Source organism: Pteropus vampyrus, unplaced genomic scaffold (genome assembly GCF_000151845.1).
Source record: "Pteropus vampyrus isolate Shadow unplaced genomic scaffold, Pvam_2.0 Scaffold109, whole genome shotgun sequence".
Lineage (NCBI taxonomy): Eukaryota > Metazoa > Chordata > Mammalia > Chiroptera > Pteropodidae > Pteropus > Pteropus vampyrus.
Window position 1 is genome coordinate 2,766,854 of NW_011888890.1, and position 19,218 is coordinate 2,786,071.

Here is a 19,218-nt window from a genome sequence, read left to right on the forward strand (position 1 = left end):
GTCCTGAAAAGAAAAGACATTTTGACACATGCTACAACACTGATGAACCTTTAAGACTTTATGTTAAGTGAAATAAGCCAGTCACAAGATGAATATTACATGATTGCACCTATATGAGGTACTTAGAGTAGTCAAATACATAGAGACAGAAAGTAGAATGGTGGGGGTAGGGAATGGAGAGAAAGTAATGGGCATAGAGTTTCAGCTGAGGAAGATGAAAAATTCTGGAGATAGATCGTGGTGATGGTTGCACATTAATGCCACAGAACTGTACATTTAAAAATGGTTAAAATGGTAAAATTTTGTTATATATATTTTACCACAACTAAAAAACAAACAAATAATAAGCCAGACTACTACATATGTTATGAGATTCTGGGTCTTGTTTAAAGCCTATGGAGAAAGTCAATACGTTTTTAGGAGCCACTTGACCTGAGTTCAGGCTGCAAGTTCCAATCATCCTTCTGCTGGTCTTAGTTCCAGTATCAGTTCAGTTTTAAAAGCCCTTGAAGCACTATTTGGATCTGTCCCACGTGTGCACCACCTGGTAGCCAGTCTATGCTGTGTAGGGTCAGATCCATGCACATACACCTCAGGGGTGAGCCCAGAAATTCATCATTCATCATTTCCTAAGGACTTCCCCCTCCATGGTCTGCTTGGAACTTCCCAGCTCTGCCTTTTCATTCCTCTGGCCATAAAGCTGGTGCTCTGCAGTTTACTTCCTATGACTGCTCACTTCCAGGAGCAAGCGGCGGGAGGACAGATGGAGACTAAAAAGGGGTTTCCCCACCCTCTCTGGACACAGGCTCCTGCAGTGAGGCAGGCGGCTTCCTTCCTGCAGAGTTTAGGCGCCTGCTGGTTACTGTTGCTGCTGCTGCTACTCTGCCACAGGATTGCTTGGGTTTGAGGTGGGCATTAAAAACAAACAAACAAACAGAAAAAAAGGAAAGAATTGGAAATTTCTCCCACTCTCCCTGAACATTCACTGTTTTCTTCCCAACTACTTGACCAGAGGGTTTCTCCTAGAGGTCTCTTTGTCCAGCCCTGATGCCCACTCATGGGTTATAGGTTTCAATGAGTTCAGGCCAAGGCATCCTGAAGGGAAAACATAGCAAAGTGAGGCCATTTCAGTGGTACTTTGACTCCTGGTCTTCTTTTTCAATGCTTCTGCTACTATTTGCTTCGCAGGTAGCTGAATCATACATTCTATTCAGGTATGATAGACGGCTTCTTTGCCTACTCTTAAGACTGGCTCTGACTTTGGCATTTAATGCAAGGCTACATGCACCCACCCCCATTCCCCATTCATTCATCCATTTATTCTATTTATGTGCACTGATCACCTACTATGTGCCACAAACTGTGAGGGCTGGAGAAACAACCTATATTTCAGGTGCTTAGAACACAATTCCCATGTGGGCTACAGCTCCCTGGACTTCACCCTGGCTTTCCCTCCTCTCTGCTTATGCTCACAGTAGATCTATGAAAAGTGAGTGGGCTTTTTTGCTCTCTTCAAAAGGCAGGTCTGCATGTGAGCCTGAAACCATTCTCACATGTGAGCTCTGTGGGTGCGACTGAAAGCTTCGGAAAGAGTCAGATTTTCAAACACACAGGTTTGTGGTTTTTGAAAGAACAGAAAGCAAAAAGCATAACGTCTTGCAGGATCACTTCCTGCTGAAGGCCAATTGATGCGACATCTGAAAATAATCAAATAAGTGTCTTGTTTTCAGCCTGCAAATGACTTTGTGGAACTTTGAAAGGAAATTCTCCACTTAAGAAAAAATAAGAAAAATTGAAATTGAGATCATGAGGAAGAACAAAGATGTGGAATTATGAGAGTGCTTCGAATTGTTAATAGCACTTATATCTGTAAAAATGAATCTCTCTAAAAACCTGCAAGTGGCCTAATAATTTTAAATCACCTCACACAGCACATGCCCAAAACTCTGATAACCTCTAAATTCAATTGCCTATGACCATTTTTTGGAGTATTCCAAAAACTTGAATTTGCTACACAATGAACAGAACTCTGGATTTTAAATTATTGAAGGCTTTGATACTTTTTTCCCCTATAAGCTCTTACATTTGGAAAGAAGTCAAGGTAAAGTCTAACCTCAGCAAATCAAAATATATCGAACTGATTTTTTAAATGTTAGCAGCCGGGAAAACAGAAGTCGAACTCAACACTACGATGAAGAGAGGAAAGAAGGGCAAAGAAAAGGATGAAGGTGGCGTAAGAATCTCAAAGTCAAAGCAGAGCCTGCACCCGAAGATGAAAAACTCTGCTGGCCGAGGTAAGACAAATTAAGGCATGTTGGTGAGGCTAATGTGAGGCAAATGAAATTTAATGTCATCAAAAACCCAGGCTTAGATAAGGAGAGACTAAAGAGAAACTTCTCTCCAGCTTCAGTGGTTAAGGGGTGACTTAGAGTTTCGACAGCATTTCATTAATATACAAGTCAAGTGTTACTAATATCTCGTGTGGATGACAGACAGTTGTACTTTGTGAATTTCTGGTTTCTAATGATGCATTTGAGCTTTACTTTTTACAGCTGTCCTTGTAATAATCCTTTACTTTTTTCTCCCTGGGGTTTAATGGTTTCTAGTTACATATCAGCATTTTAAGCAGCATGTTGCCTGTCAGGCAGCACATGGCTTCTGGTGGTTATGGCAGTTGGGTCACCACTAGTTCTCTGGAAGGACAAGTGCTCCTGCAAAGAGCACAGCAAACTCCCTGTGCTCACATGATTGGAACGTGGCAGTGCAGGATCAGGGCGCACGCTAGAAATCTAACCAAATGCCTTTTGCAAACAGCAGCTCAATGAGGATTCCTGCCATGAGGCAAAACGCTTGGAAAGTTACTCTGCGCTGGCATCACTGGGTTTGGGGTCAGCATGCTGAAATCGGGACTCATTATGATCCTACCATGCCAACTTGGTGCAATTAGCCTAACACGATAATTTCCCGAAGCCATATGTCGATCTTTAGGGGAGGGAAGGCTTCCGATGCCTGATGGCTCTGAGCTCTGACTGGCATGTCCCAGCTTCGAGCAAATTTCTGTAAATCAAGATAACACACACAGCAATCAAAGATGAGTTACGACAGCCAGACTGGATGGAAGCAGGAGACTTAGAGCAGGGCCGTATACTTGTTGACTGTTGTAGCCAGTTGGTTTTCTCTTTTATCTATCTATCTATCTATCTATCTATCTATCTATCTATCTATCTATCTATCTATCTATCTATCTATCATCTATATTTATTTATATTTATTTACTTACTTACTTTTTTGCCAAAAAGTTTTCAGAGAAAGGTCAAGGGAGCACCAGTGTGTGCAAGGCTGTCCCTCCCCCTGCCTCCAAGATAAAATCGATGGAAGGACCTAGAACACAATAAGTTATGTTCCAGGGCTGCGTGGCCTCTATTCCCATTGGAGACCTATCAATGTGAACTAGCACTGTTGGGAAATCTCTTCAGCTAGCTCTGTTAATCAATACCTCTGTTCATTATACCTCTCTGATGAATATGGGTAATGATTGGGTACCCAAGAGTCAGGTGACTAAAAATAACTGCACCTTACTGAGGATCGATAGATTCCCCCCCAGTGTTACTCCAGGCAATTCAATATTCTCAGCTGCTTCTCCCGAGCATTGGCCAATGGGATCCTCTCTGGTCTTCACTGATAGATCGGCTTCGTCCTCAGAGCAGCTTTATTAAATTAGTAGCACTTAATCTACTGTCATACTGTCAACTGACACGGTGCGAATTAGCACTCGGCAAGTCTTCCAGTGACTCAGGAGAGCCACTGGCCGCAACCTAGGCAGCTTTGATTAGCTTTGTGCCAGGAGCTGTCTTCATGGGTGCCTCTTTGCTGAACAGGAGGATTCCCACCATTGAATAACATTTGAAATAATCTTTTTAAGAAGAAGGAACTGTTTGAGGGAGAATTGTTGCCGATTACAGACCTGTTATGACAGATGAAAAGATCATAATTATGCGTGGGTTCCCTCCAGGAGTGTGTTAACACATCCGTGACACTCATCACCACATCCCTCAACAGAAGTAGACTTCTTCAAAGTTGCTTAACCTTTTATTTTTTCCCCCTCACCCCAAAACCTGTCTATGGGTGCTCAAAGGAAACCAAGGCAACCCCGTCAAGGTTGGCACCCCTCTTGCCTTGGGAGAGGTCCTCAGTCAGTGGCATCTGAAGGTGGCTGGACCGCTTTGTGCTGTGGGCCAGGTGACAGCAGAACAGGTACAAGCAGTCTGCCTGGCTCCCTGCCGGCCAGAGGCCCAGGCCCAGGGAGCTGCTGTAGAGTCTGGGTGCTCATTTCCCTAGTTACCAGCCAGGGGGAATTGGAGAAGTAGTGAGACAAACCAGGGAGATGGACAAATCTGGCTTGATCAGGGATGAACTGAAAATACTAAATTAGAAGAGAGACTCCTTGCAGTCTGAGTTAGCCTGATTTCCAGCTAGGATTGGTTTAAGAGGCTGGGGTAATATTAAACATTGCCGAGTCCAAAGCACTTTCTTTATACTTTCCCCCACTGTTGCTCAAGCAGTATGACAGGAGGAGGAGACGCTGCCGATTATGACAACTTTCCACCTGCTAGTTTTATTTCTAGAATATAAAAAGCACAATCTGCAGAAAACCACTGCCAAGAGAATATAAACCGAAACACAGCATTTAGTCTGAAAAAAAACATATATAGTCATCATCCTGTTGGCTGCTGTCCACAAATTTCCCAGCGTTGGGGAGGAAAGAAAATCTATTTACAGAAAGCTGAGGTGCAAAGATTCCTAAGTTCTTCTTTTGGTCTTCCTTGCCTTAAAGGAGCAAAAGCTTTGGGAGAAAAAAACTCCAGAGAGACACAGAAAAGAAATCCTCACAGGGGTAGCTTTGGTGAGGGGAGACTCAGGTCAGTGTTTGCCAGGCTCCATCGGGACTCGCTGGGATCTCTGTAGCTCTGACTCAGCTTTGTCATCTGAGCCAAAGACAAGTTTGATCTTCCTAAGAAGTGTATTAAATAAACCAGGATTCAGTCCAAATAGGGGATCGACTCTGAGTTATTCAGCAAGTATACTTAAATAGGGTGCATTATGATGGGAGCTGACATGTCACTGGGTGTATTTTGGAAAGGTCTGTTGGAGTTTGTTGAGGTTTCTTCAAATCAAAAAGATAAGAAGAGATCAGTGACTGATAAATCTTTAATATAAAAATTGTACAAGAATTTTGATACAAATTACAAGAGGTATTTGGACAAAATATGAATAAAATTCCATTTACATCCCCAAACCCTTATGCATTTTATGCAAAAGACATACTGTAGGACAGTTTATAGTACAGAAATACAACAAAGGAAATAGCAAATAAAATTTTAATTCCCTTAGACTACTAATAAAAACAAACCAAAAGCAAAACAGAACAAAAACAAAAAACCTTGTTCAAGGTACATACAGTATTTATGAAGCTACCAACATCACGATAATGAGATCAGGGTAATGCAAGCTGTCCCCATCCCTCGGTGCAGCTACCTTTTGTAGTACAAACTTTGGTTCTGCACAGGCTTAGCAGAAGAGACTGGTTTGATGCAGATGAGAACACCACAAACACAAAAGCAGAAACCCCCAGACTCTGGGGGAGGGAGAGGACATATCTTGGTGAAAATTCCTTTTCCTCAAGATATTTTGATTCCCTTTGGCCACTTTTGTGGTCAAATATGCAGGATGCATGAAGCTTTTGTTATTGAGACACACTAGTGGGTTTGGGGTGGAGAAGAAAGGTGTGTTCTCCCAGCTACGTGAGGGACCTTGCAGTTCTAAGAAGGACTTGTCCATGAGCAGCAGTAGAGAACAGAGTGCTTTTTTCCCCAAAGCCCCAGCTTACGTCCATCTTTGAGGAAAGGCCCAGGTGGCCTCAGACCAAAGTCCACTCCTGGTTTCTCCACCTTCCTTCCCCTCTGACCTCCATGTACCCACATTTCTCTCTCCTGCACTTTTCGTACTGGCACTGGTAGGAAAATGGTAAGATTTCTCCGCAGGGCAGCTGAACCAAAGTTTGCACAGGAAAGCAAGTGCACCATATATTATAAATCTGCGATAGTCATATCAGGTTAATATATAATACTAGAACATCTCATTCACTTAATTCACGTTATGTAAACCCTGGACAGGGTAGAACACACAAATGTTTCCAAAACGATCAAAATCAGGATGAAGGAGTGTTCTACCTTCTTGCTTCAGAAAAGATGTTTTTAAGGGGGTGGGTGAAATCACAAGAAGAGCAAAGGGTGGGAGTGAAAAGATGATGAAGTCAGGGAAGAATAAGATAGGCAATGAGAGGAATGAATTACTCTGTACAGAGACATGCAAAAATGCTCCAAATTGACTACTAGATGAAAAAAAAAATCAACCTTGGTTTATACATCTTAAGTGAACCTATTAACTCAGCACATTGTCTGGAAGTTCAAGAGCATCATACCTCATGGATCAATGCTTCTTGCGGCTACAGTACTGGTTCACGGGTGGGCGGGAGATGCTTTGTCTCCTAGCATGGAAAAGGCAGGCAGCGAGGCTCCCACAGAAACAGTGCTGGGTCAGTTCACCTTGCAGGGGGACTACCAAGAGGCCTGGGGTTTCCTCCCTCTCTTTTGGAAAACATTTCTAGGACCAGATGCGTGGAACTCTCTCATCCCTCCAGGGTCTCCCCAGGGGCACCTCTCAATCCTTGGATTCCATAAGAGAAGTGGGCAGAGCCAGTTAATAATGGATTGATTTGCCATCTTAGTTGTGCATTATTTCAACAGCGCATTTGGCAACAGGAAGCCTTATAAAGTCTTGGTATAGCACTTAGATACTCTCTCTTCAAGAAATATATTTTTATACTATCTACTTCTCTCCGTTTTTGTTAAAATACCCTTTTCTGCTCTTCCTTGTCTTCAAAGATTCTTTAAAAAAAAAATGAAGCTAAAAAAAGCATTAAAAAAATTCAAAAAGTCCTTAAGCACCCCTGTTATTCACAGGGGAAAATGCTAATATAAGTTAGCAGAATCTGTGCAATTTTGGCAACTGAGCTTTTAATTAAAGATTCTAATAGGATGTTTGAGAAATGATTTTAATATATACAAACTGGAGGAACGTAAAAAACATCAAGTCAACTGCTTTTCCTCTGACCCCAAGAATCCTTGCTCAAAGTGCTTTTCTTCCCAGTGCTCAGACTGGTTAGTGAAATTATTTAGCACAGGTTTGTCAGATTAGACCCGTTAAGTTGTCTATCTTCAAACTGCTGCTTTTCCCTCTTCCCACACGTTCACACCAAAGATGACACCTGCGTGTGTCTTATTTGGTTGACAAATATATTTGAAATGTGACTGTTGTAGCAGGGGTCAACAGCTTCTGTCACACCTGCTGCCAGAGAGTTGGAAGGAAGCACAGTCCCCAAGTTCCATATGGAAGATTCACAAAGATCTTGTCCTTCCCTTATCACTAACTAGCCACTTTCAACCATCATTTAAGTAGTTCAATATACAAAAATAGTAGCCAATACCTCCAGGTTATTTGGGCTCAAGGTATTTTGGAATATAACATTTTCACCTGTTCTTCCTTGGTACCTTTTGGCCTCTTGATTTTGTAAAGCTCACTGTACTTGTACTCACAAAAATTCTCCCAAAGTGGGGAATTTTATGTATAGTGTAGTCCCTGTTTTAGTGATTAAAGTCAAAATCCCTGTGCCTTTTTTTTTCAGATTGTCAGTCCAGTTTAACAAAATGAAAGTTACTCTGTCATTTTACACTATGGATTTGAAGGTCGTCATTCAGAGATACACATATACATTTAGACCAATGGTCGAATGCCAAAGCAAAAACAAAACAAAACATACCATTTTTATGCACTAATTTATCTTCAACGTGTAAACTTTTTGAAGGGGAGGAAAAATATTTTAATGCTTTCCTTACAGAATATGGGGCAATCTAATCCTGCTTATGCCATTGACTTGTGGGGAAATTTGCAGTAATTATAGGGCCACACCCAGTACTTCCAAAATGGATGGGCATGCAATTGCAATACTTAAGTTCCAAAGACACAAAGAATTCTGTCACAGCCAGCATCTCCCTACTGACCCTTTAAGAAGTCATCTTGTTACTGTCCACTTAATAGCTGGAGAGGACATCTAGAGGCAGCCCTGGGCTTACCAAAGATGCAGTTTAGTAGGTGTGTGTATAAGCTTGTGTAGTGAGGGGTGGCGGTGGGGGGGCGGGGGGAGGGGATGGAGAGGGAGGGGGAAGGAGGAGGAAGGGAGAGAGGGAGGGAGAGAGAGAGGCTGATTGTGAATGTGTGTACATCAGGGAACTCGGTGGGAAAGCCTAGCCCTTGTACTCAATTTCCCCTTCACAAGGGATAAACAGGCAATTACGCATCCTTTTATATTTGATGGCCAAGTGCTGAACTGGAAAGCACACTATTAGTTTGTGTCCCTTCAGGGCCAGGGCAATAAGTAGCCAGGAGAGCTGGGGCTGAAGCAAAGAGGGTGTTGTCTGCTGTTAGTGTGACAGTCTTGTCAGCAGCATTCACATTACTGGAAGGGAATAAAGTGACAAGTAAGTTATTAGAAAGATATGAGGTGAAATTGAACTGAAGCTTCTCGCTGCTCGGCCCAGGCTTTTCCTTTCCTCTTTTGTAATGGTTCACTATTTGTTACAAACTGAACCTTGTCTTGATACTCCATATAAAAATTTTTTTTTTTTTTTGCAGTAAAGGTCAAATAAATTTACAACACTTTAGAATAGTTTTATGACAACTATAGCACGTTGCTTCAAAAATATATATAGCATTATAATGAACAATAATGCTGATCCAATTCAGTGTATTTGTGAAAATGCTTCGTTTTTTTGTATCCCCGTTATTAGGCATTTGGATTTTTCAGCAAATGCCAAAAAGACAGTGTTGGTGTCCAGCTATTGCTGAATGACCATAAACATCATTTCGTGCAAGATGTGAGAAGAATGGGGATGATAGGACACAAGGATGGATGCAGATCTGGGCAAGAGTGAGGATGAACTAACTCACTGGTCAGTTTTACAGTTGGATTTACATAATACTAATTGAACATTACCATTTACGGTGAGAAACTCTCCAACTATTGGAAATATGGAAATGAGTCTGGGACAGATAAGATGTGGCCGTAATACTAACATGAGCAAGGCTACCACACGTGGTTTAGTTTTGAGGGAAAATATGAAAATGGAGAAGTTACTTTGATGCTTCGTAGGAAGGTAAATGAGCTTACATTTTGATCAAGAGAACTGTAGCCGAGAAGCATTACACTCATGGCTATGGGGACAAGCAAACGTAATGATGGAAACAGAAGAGACCCATCCTGGCTACCACTCGCCATGATTACTCAGTTTGACCACTGTCCTTTGCAATAACCTAGGTGACCCATCGTATCTTTTGCTTCCCTAAGGGACTCTGGCATCCCTTCCCAGTCCAAAAGAAGAAAAAGAAAAAAAAATTGTACAACTACCTCCTTCTTGGCTCTCCTGACCCTATGGAACTTGAGCTGTTCTAAGCAGCTGTCCTTGCCTTCTTCCCCCTTCCTCAGACTGGGGTTCGGTGGCGCACCTGGTCATGGGGAGAACCGCAGGGCACCATGTCCACGTGCTCTCATCCACTGCTAAGCAGAATTGTACCAGACTTTTCCTTGAACAAACACTTCCAGTGCATTAACCGTTTTTTTCTAGCTACCCTCAAACGGGCAGGTACCAATCCTCTACTTAGTATCCCTTACTCATCTCTCTGGCTTTTGCAAAAGCTGATTCCCTCCCGTCTTTTTGGTGCTCGCCTTTTATTGCTGTCCTTGCTCATTGAGACCCGCTTCCCATTAAAAAATAAAGAATGAGAGGGAAAAACAAAATCCTTTAAAGTAAATATTCCAAATTTGGGGGCTTTAAAAAAAATAAGGGTTGTCATAATTTTTAGAAAGTTGTTAGCAAAGGGATGTGTTGATAGGAAGAATGAAGTTTCTTCTGGATGGTGTTTAATAGCAATGTAGCGTGTTCTATTACAGTTGACTTTTATTTACTGTTAGTCAAACTAACGCAACACCAACAGACCAAGTACAAATCGGGACTGCTCAGGTCAACCGTTAGCAGTTAGCAGCATGTCCGTCTCCACCTGGTTACCGACTTCTTTATGTTTGAATTGCCAAGGGCCCCCACTCTCATTTGCTTGGCCCACATCTGGGGTGTGTGCGGAGGACGAGGAACAAAAGGTCACATTTATTTTATTTGGTGGGAACCTAATGCATGGTTTCTCCTGAGTAAAATGAGGAGAATGCCTCTGGAACAGCCCATTCTTGATATAATCAAAGCTTTTTAAAAAGAGCAATGAATACACTAATTGGGCTGTTAACCAGTTAAGTGCCTTTCTCCTTACTGGAAGGGCCTGGAAATTCAAGACCAAAGGAATCTCACTACAAAAACAGTGGCACCATTGTGCTAAAAAACGTTTTCAAAAAAATATGTTTATCATGTTGAGAAGGAAAATATTTACACCTCTAAACCTTTAAAAGGCATCAGGGTGAACTAGGCAGCCGGATTAAGATTTGAAATGCATTACACTGGAATAAATTATTTCAATACAATTAATAGCAGAACAAAGTGTCAAGCTTTTTATCACATTTCTAAAACCGAGTTACTTATTACCTATCCTTTTTCCTGCTCTTCGCTGTTCTCCTCCACAGCATGCAGATATTCCCTAAAGCAGACTAAACCTTTATGATATTTTAAAGAAAACATAGTTTAAAACGATCGAAACAGTAACTTTCAACAACAGCGAGTGAACATGCACGTTAATAATACTGCCTAATTTTGTACCTGTGACAAAACTCTGGTTAAATTCAATCAAATGGGGAAAAGCCGCCTAGGTGAAAACCAGCATCCTTATTAATGTTCAGCCAGCGTAGAATGGATGCAGCTAAAGAGAAACTGTTTCACAATAGGAATCTCCTGTGAAAAAATAAATGAGTAGGAATGGGTAAAGATGAAGGGCTCAATGATTAAAATGCTGATCTCTTTATTCTTCTTGTTTGCAAATAAGCTGTGGGATCACTATCTTAACTAAGTTTGTAGTTAAGTCAAAATACCATTCAGGCGCGCACCCAAGACCAACCAACAATTTGGGACTAAAAGCATTGCACATTTCGCGATTTTACCTGTTATGTACCACTTCTAGCCACTCCCCCTGCCCCTTTTAAGCAAATAGGCTTTTTATTGGAAAATGTTATTCACCCATTTAAAGGCCACCATTACATTTGGGCATTTGAGGCACAAGAGTAGTAGCAAAGAGGGGAGATACTTAAAAAGGGCAGGTTGTCCAGAATTCATGCCCATTTCTCTGACAAAATGCAGGTGAACACATTCATGTTTCTAGGCAAGGAAATTCTGCTTTGAGAATCCTGCTGCTTCCGAACTTGTTCTAACCGGCTAGCCACATTAGCCTGGTTTGTGGCAAGTAGCAAACATCAGTTCTATTCCTGGTTCATTTGCTGATGTGACCTGCTGACAGCTATGACTTCAGTCGCTAGGGCTATGTAACCTTTTAGTTGACAATAAATAGACGAAACTTTGATTCTGTAAGAGAGGAGTTCAAATATCTCAACCAAGAGTGTAACTTCTAAAAAAGATCACTGAAATAAAAATATTATTTTCATAAAACTGGGTGTAATTCTGTCTATGCACATCCCAAAAGCTAGTGTATCCATCTTTTGTTGGGATGCTAAAAATATTTTTTCCACCCTTTTTGAGTTGAATTATTTGGTAATGGGGCAACAGCACAACACAGAGAACGCTAAGAGGACCAAAATGTTTGCAAACAAACTTTCATTATTCTAGTTCAATCTTTTACAAACAAACTGTACAGAGTCTTATATGGTATAAAACAAAGGAAAACATCTCTGTCTATTCAATTTAACACAACACCAAAATAAAGCAATTAAGACTTTGGGGAATTCAAAGGTACAAGAAAACAAAAATGGTTATTACTAATTCCTCAGCTTTTTACCGTAAACATTTGTCATTTAAGAGACATAGTGTTTAATAAGGTTTCTTTTGTACTGAAAGTACTTTTGGTCTTTCCTCACCGTAGAACAAATGAAGAATTAAATGAACCCCATAGCATCCTCTGAAGGAGATGAAAAGATAAAGCTCCTAGACACATCTAGCTTATCTTTAAGAATCCATTGTTTCTGAAATTTTCACAAATAAAAATACTGAATCCTCAACTAGTGATGCTTACTTTTGGAAACAATAAATACTGTGAGGTACAATAAATCTTATAGGAATAATAATAACAGAAACATATTAACAGTTTCCTTTGGCAAATTTAACGGAAGTGAATGCTGATGTGAACACAGAAAAAATAATTACAAAACATGAAGAATGGAAATGACATGAAGAGTTAAAACAAAAGGGGTATTTCTAACTTTAGACTGATGAGAAATGTCTGAGGCCATTAAATGCAGAAAAGAAATACATTCTCTTGAAATTATTGTGTACTATTTGACAAAATATTCTTTGTTTATACCTCCCCCCCTCACTTAAAAAAAAAAAAAGACAACAAAACAAAACACAGTCTGCAATGCATACCCTCATGGTTTTGGCTGCAGACTGAACTTGAGTAAATATCATCATTTCGTCAGTATGTTGTGGTAGCTGAGGCTGCCGATGTGGTTAACCAGCTCAGGCAACATGTGTAAACATCGGAAACAAAACAAAACAAAACAAAACAAAACAAAAAGGTTTGGAGAATCATCTCTCCCCTCTTTCTCACTCTCAATTGCTTGGTTTTAGGCTTGCTTTCATTTCTCTCTGACAAATCGTGTGGGGAAACACAAAACACTAAACAGTGAGAAATCCTGTTTTAAAACTCCCCTTCTCTGGCTTTTCAGAAAGGAGTGTTGCTCAATTCAAGTTCAGCACATGTTTTCAAAGCTTCCAAATAAAATGTCTTTTGATCTTGTCTATCAAACAGGCCTGAATCATAGACTACTGAAAAACTTGCAACAGATTAGGCAGTCATACAACAGACTAGCCCAGTTCAGACTTTTTTTTTCTTTTTAAAGGATGAGGGTAAGGTCCTTGGAAATGAGTGTTCAACTCTTTTACTGTATTCAGCTTTGTTCCATAGTGAGTAATTTGGACTTTTGTATCCTGAAATATTATCCTGCCTCTAAAGAATAAATGCCTTGGCTGTTTCACACCACATAATTTTGTTTTCCTTTTATGTAACTTAACATATAAGCAAGAAGGATGCAGTGTTGATTCTAATAACATTCGGCACTTGAAAGAATCACCAAGTGTTTTTTTTAAAGCGGTTTTCTGGTGGCCGACAAATTGGCCTGTGGTTATGTTGAGTGACTAATTGTATTTTCTTTTCTGGAAACTTGTGCAAAGTTGGCAGTTTTGTGTTAACACTAATACTTTTGTTTGGCATTTGTGCCCTATACTGACCAGACCATTTTTATACAAGTGAATTTTTTTAAAAAAGACACTTACTTGAAGTATGGCAATAGTTTAAGGATAAAAAAGCATGGATATTACACATCCCCTTGTAGTGTATGAAAAAAAGTGCATGACTGGATTTATGTACTAGTACAGGACATTTTAAAAAATCAGATCTGTGCTGTAAAGCATGCCAGCACCTCTTTATCTCTATATCTAGCAGGTAGTAAAAACAAGACCATGTTGGTTTAAAAAAAAAAATGTGCATTAATGCTAACATAAATGAATAGAGCTAGCCAGCAAACTATTTTTTTTTCCTGCGTATCTAACAGCTGGATGTAACTGTAAAAATTAAACAAAAGAGTTAAACAACATCAATACAATTGTTTTACATCATTGGCCTCTCAAGGCTAAATATTTACAAGTGAATCTGCCATGCTTTAGTTGAAGATTCTCTCAAAACCTTAAAAGTTCACAAAAGACAACTATTAAGAAGTTCCTTTTTTCTTTTTTTTTTTTTCCCTTTTATTTTTTTGCAGGCAACAGTCATGGGTACAACAAACTGTCTCTTTGGAGAGGACCAAGAATTATTATTCTGTCAAAATTTGGGCTACTTGCACGCTTTATGTGTGTGTGTATGTGTGTTTAAAGGGTACTTTGTTTTCACCCCAAATGAAATATCCCACCCCTTTTCCAAAATTATAAAGGAAATTTCAAAAGCACCTAGTGTTTATCTTTTTATATCTAAAGAAAAGATGTATGTGTGTGTGTGTGTGTGTGTGTGTGTGTGTGTGTATACACAGAGGCATACATGTGTATACACACATGCACACACACACAAAGTACACACTGTCTATGGCAGTTCAAATATGTAGGCCATCTGGTGAGAGCTGGCATTTGTAGTGTCCATTCTGAGGCTAATCTACTGAAGTGAAGGGAATGTTTTTGTGGAGATTAGGGTTCTGACTGTGCCGATTTCGGCTTCGCACAGAGGAAAACATCATATTGCAACCGGGGACTTTGCACTTGTGCATTTCTCGCAAATGCACAGTTTTGTAGTGCACTCTCAGGGTCCCCTTGTTGCTGTACATTTTGTGGCAAATGTTGCACATAATCCCACCATTGCTTCCGGACAAGCTGCTGAACATCAGAGATCCCGAAACTTCAGCCCCTAGGCTGCCGGGGAGGGCAGGGGCCTCAGCCTTGTGTGCCGACTCCCCACTGTCACTCGCCCCGTCAATGTCGTCAAGAAGAATCCCTTCGTCACTGCCTGCGTCGGATTCTCTGGAGGAATGGATGCTGCTGCTGGACTGGAGGCTGGAGGTGGTGCTCAGGTCAAGGACCATGTAGTCCTCTGCCATGCCTCTCCCATACCCGTTCAGGTGGGAGTCTTCCGTCCCTGCGGGAGAGGAGGCGTCTTCCCGGAGGTCGAGCCCCAAGGGGTGCTGGGCTCCGTAGATCTTCATCAAAAATTCATCCCGGAGGTCCTTGCTAAGGGAGGGCTGTGATGAGTCCAGGCCCATGTCATCGAGTTCTTTGGTCAACAGTTTACGATGCAGATTTATGTTGGCACTGTGTCTAGGAAAACAAGAGGGAAGGGGGGAGGGCAGGTGTAGAGGGAGTAGGGAGGGGTGAGAAAAAGGAGAGCATTTTAAAATGGATTCAGCTTTCAGGAGGCATCAAATAAGCACATTCATTGCTAATTGCACCATTATAAAAGCAAACATTTCTCTACATCTTCAGGATTTGGGAGTAAGTGGTGGTAGGAAGTGCAATAAGGGGAGCTTTTCATTAACATAATTTTTATAAGAGACTAAAATTCTTCAATGGTAAGATGAATGCAAACCCATGTACCTTTTTCTCAATGATTGTTATGTTAGCTTTACTATGTAGCAGCACCCGCTGCAGAGAATCTCATAGCAGAGATTTTAGAATATATATTAAGTAAGATAAAAGAAGGGGAACTTTCTGCTTGTCTAAACTGAATAATTTCAATTTACCTAAAAACAAACAGAACTTTTTTCTACAGCAAACACTATTTAGATGTATAAAAAGGATTTCTTTTTAAGTAAACAGTCCAGATAATAAATGTTCAATTTCAAAAATAATGAAATCTTGCCTGCCATATTCCTACACTTCAAGTTTTAAGTAGAAAAAAATTAGCTTAATAAATTCGCAATTTGGAATAGGGTTATAGACTCTTTAAGATAAATCCCTTTTCTCGGAATGATCTGGGATCTCAGCTAAATCTAATAGTAAAATCTATTTATTTTCAGAAGTTGCCGCATTTTAGAGTTGAAAATGTTTTCATCAAGCAATTTAACTTTTCAAATTTAATTCTTTAAAACAAAAGCTGAAAAACAGATACTGTTTTTTTTTTTTTTAAATAAAACCCACTCACACTAAACAACAGAGAAAACCCAAAGGGACAAAAAGAAAAAAAAAAAAAACCCCACACAATAAATACAAAAAAAATCAAGCACAATAATAACATACGGTCCCTGTATTTTAACAACTGGAACCCGTACTTCTTAGACAAGCAAAACTTTTACTCTACTCACTGAGTGCTTTGCTTGTGTAAAAAAAGACAGGATTTGTCCCAGAGCATCCACAGGGATGTCATGCTTTACAAAACCTGATATGTTGTTATCTATCTGAAAACATTGCCTTAGTATTTACATCCCCCATTTATTTTTAAAGTGCCCTTGGGCATATACCTCTCTCCACCTGCAAAGGCTCACATGTTTGACAAGTACCTAAATTGAAGGCTACCCTTCCAAAAAATAAACCAGTAAATAAATTACAGATACATAAAGCTTCTCAATAATGGCAGAAGCTCTACATCTTGGAGAAATCACTGTGATAATAGAAATAACCTAGAATGGCCAGTATAAAGTTCAACAAACCTCCCGATTATAAACAAAAAATACGAAGACCAAAATGAGTCACTCTATTTGGTGACAAGCATGGCTAATATTTTTTAGAGGTGGTTGAGAGGTATGTGCCTCAGAGACAAGAAAGGTGAGAAAGACTTCCACCTTTCCACACAAGACAATATATATAGCACTCTAGATTTTATGGGGAAGAGGGGAATAGCCCTCTCCACACTGCACTTAGGAAGGCTGAGCTTACCTTGTGATAATAAGATCAGCTTTCTAATCTTTTGCTAAATCGATCACAAAAGAAAGCAAGAATGAGAGACAGAGAGAGAAAAAGAGAGAAAGAGAGAGAGAGAGAGAGAAAACAAATTCACATTCTAGACATCTGGTTTAAAAAAACTTAAACAATAAAATAGGGATTTAAATTGTTCTGATCACAAAATCATTTTCTGTCATAAGCGATCATCTCAGATGCTGTCTTGATGATTTTCAGATCGGCTGCATAATCCAAAAATCATTAATCAAATTAAGATAAACCAAATTCGCAGCATCAGCATCATCCATAAATGAGTTCTACACAGATGCATGCAGTGTACAGACATGTGAATGATAAACAGAAGTTGTCCCCATGGTCCCTGGTCTGACACAGTCGCTCCCCATTTCTGTGGTGTCAGATGGCATATAACTCTAAGTGCAGGTTGCTAAGCAGAGTGCAGGAAATGCCTCCTGCGAAATCTTTACCCTGACACGTGGGTATGACACCACCCGAGTTATTAAAAAAGAATGTGGAAATACAGTTACACTGTACTATTACTCTGTTGAAAAAACAATCTGCCAACCATAAGCAGTTCACGAAATCCCACCCCTCTGTTTATTATTTTTGACACCCCCCTGCTTTCTTAATTCTACAAACACATTTTATGATGACTGTAATCTAGAACTCTGTGTTGCTTCTCACACATCTGCAGTTACCACTTCCTAGATTCGCTGCTGAGAAAACAGCAGCCAGATACACAGCAGTCATATCAAGACACACTGAATATGGAAGAATAAATTAACATTGACAAAAGGACACACTGATCGCCCAGATGGACACATCTTTCCTAAAATGACTTGTGAATCACACATCTTCACCGATATGTTACCAGGAAGAGATGTTTCTCTTCATTTCTCACTTACAGCAATAGAAATCTGTAATCTAATTAGATGATGTACCAGCCCTCAATATCTGTCAACCAAACGATGTGCAGAAATGTGTAGACCAGCTCTGGCACTCTGTTCAACAGTGTCCCTTTTCCGCTGTCAGCAGTACTGTTGGCCTCTGCTAATATAATTACATTGACTTTTATTCAATTAAGTGCCATCCTTTGCTTAAAAAAAAAAGGTACTTTATCAATTGATTCAGGTGTAATGCAATAATAAAGATGAACTCATGGCAGTGCATTAGCTCTGCTGTTCATAACTTCAGTACACAGGTTCATTCATGGTAGTCGATTTCCATTATGCAACCACAGTTCAAGAGAATTGATTCTTTTATGTTCATTTCTTAATCTATTTCATTTTTGTTTAATAATCCTCCTAAATACCATATGCAAAACACTTGAAGTGGGGATGGGAAGGATGGGCTGTGTAAAGCCTGGGGGTTTATGATAGTGGGCTTTGAGATTTTCTAACAAACACAGTATTCCTGGAGTAGTAAGAGGAAAAACAAGAGAAGGAGTTAAAGAAGAAAGGCTTAAAGTCTTTAGAGAGTACTGATACTGTCTTTCAAGAGGTTAGGTCCAGCCTCCATAGAATGGACAAAAGGCAGCACTTGATTTTAACAGAGACCTGTTGTCGGACTCTGGAATCAGTCCATCTAAATCATTAACTATCATAAAACACTGTCCTCACGAGGAGATGCAAAGACCTAGGGTGAATAGCAATTTACAAGTTTACTTGGATCAGAAAGCTAAGGATATAAAAGAAAGGGAGGATGAAAGAGATTCAGAAACAACTCATCCCTACTAACTATCAGACATACAGAGTCGAGGACCCTAAAATGGGAGGAAGACAAGAGAATGCTGGAAAAGGAGAAGGATCCCTTACTAGAAGCAGCAATATACAGTTGTATTTAATAAGTAGAAGAAGGAATCCATGAAAAAAACTAATTTTGGGTTCCCTAGAGAGAGAGAGATGGTTTTTCTAGGAAATAAACTAAGTGTTTTGAATATTTACCTCCAGAAAAGAGGGAAATATAATCATTAACACAAATCTATACTGTATTAGAATTAATATTTTACAAGAATATAAACAGTATGTGAAAGCTGTTTCTACTTGCTTTGATTTCGTAGGCAATAGCAGTATGCAGAAGTAGATTCCTCTCACACACAAAAAAGTGACTGGGATAGAGAGAGAAAATGACTTTATAAGAAGAAAGGGTAAGGATCTGGTTTTAATAGGGATCTGGCGTTACTGAGCACAGTAGTACTTATTAAGAAGAGTGGTCCAAAATTTAGCCCCAAGAAGGTCACTTTCAAGAACACAAACTAAATCTGATTCAACCTCAAGTCTCCTGCAGTAAAGTGGAATGCTTTGTACATAAGAGATACTTAAAAGTACACTTATTTGCTTTCAATCAATAATATGCATGAGTCCTAAGAAGCTTTCCTCAAAATACACTGTAGAAAGCAAAACAATGATCCCAATATTGGAGGCATGTAACAGAACATTCAAGCAAATACAGTGGTAGTACAGCAGACAGTGATTCTGATGTATTACTATCCCAGTATGGTGCAAGGCAATGCTATATACTTAGAGCATAAAACAGTCCTATACTTCGGGCTATGCCTAGAATTACA

At 39.9% G+C, this 19,218-nt stretch overlaps 1 protein-coding gene across 32 annotated transcripts in view; it reads right to left on the reverse strand.

Moving 5' to 3' along the window:
* Window positions 1-5,190: 5,190 nt before the first annotated feature.
* The window catches only part of BNC2 (basonuclin 2), a 399,821-nt gene continuing 385,793 nt past the window's right edge, over window positions 5,191-19,218 (reverse strand). For 25 of the 32 annotated variants that reach the window (XM_011365317.2, XM_011365316.2, XM_011365315.2 and 22 more), the window contains one exon: window positions 5,191-15,077. In XM_011365317.2, the coding sequence (XP_011363619.1) occupies window positions 14,417-15,077 (661 nt within the window). In that variant the 3' untranslated portion in view covers window positions 5,191-14,416. Of the gene's footprint in view, window positions 15,078-16,631; window positions 16,666-19,218 lie in introns of all 32 variants that reach the window. The other 7 variants (XM_011365330.2, XM_011365325.2, XM_023533711.1 and 4 more) reach the window with 6 other exon arrangements.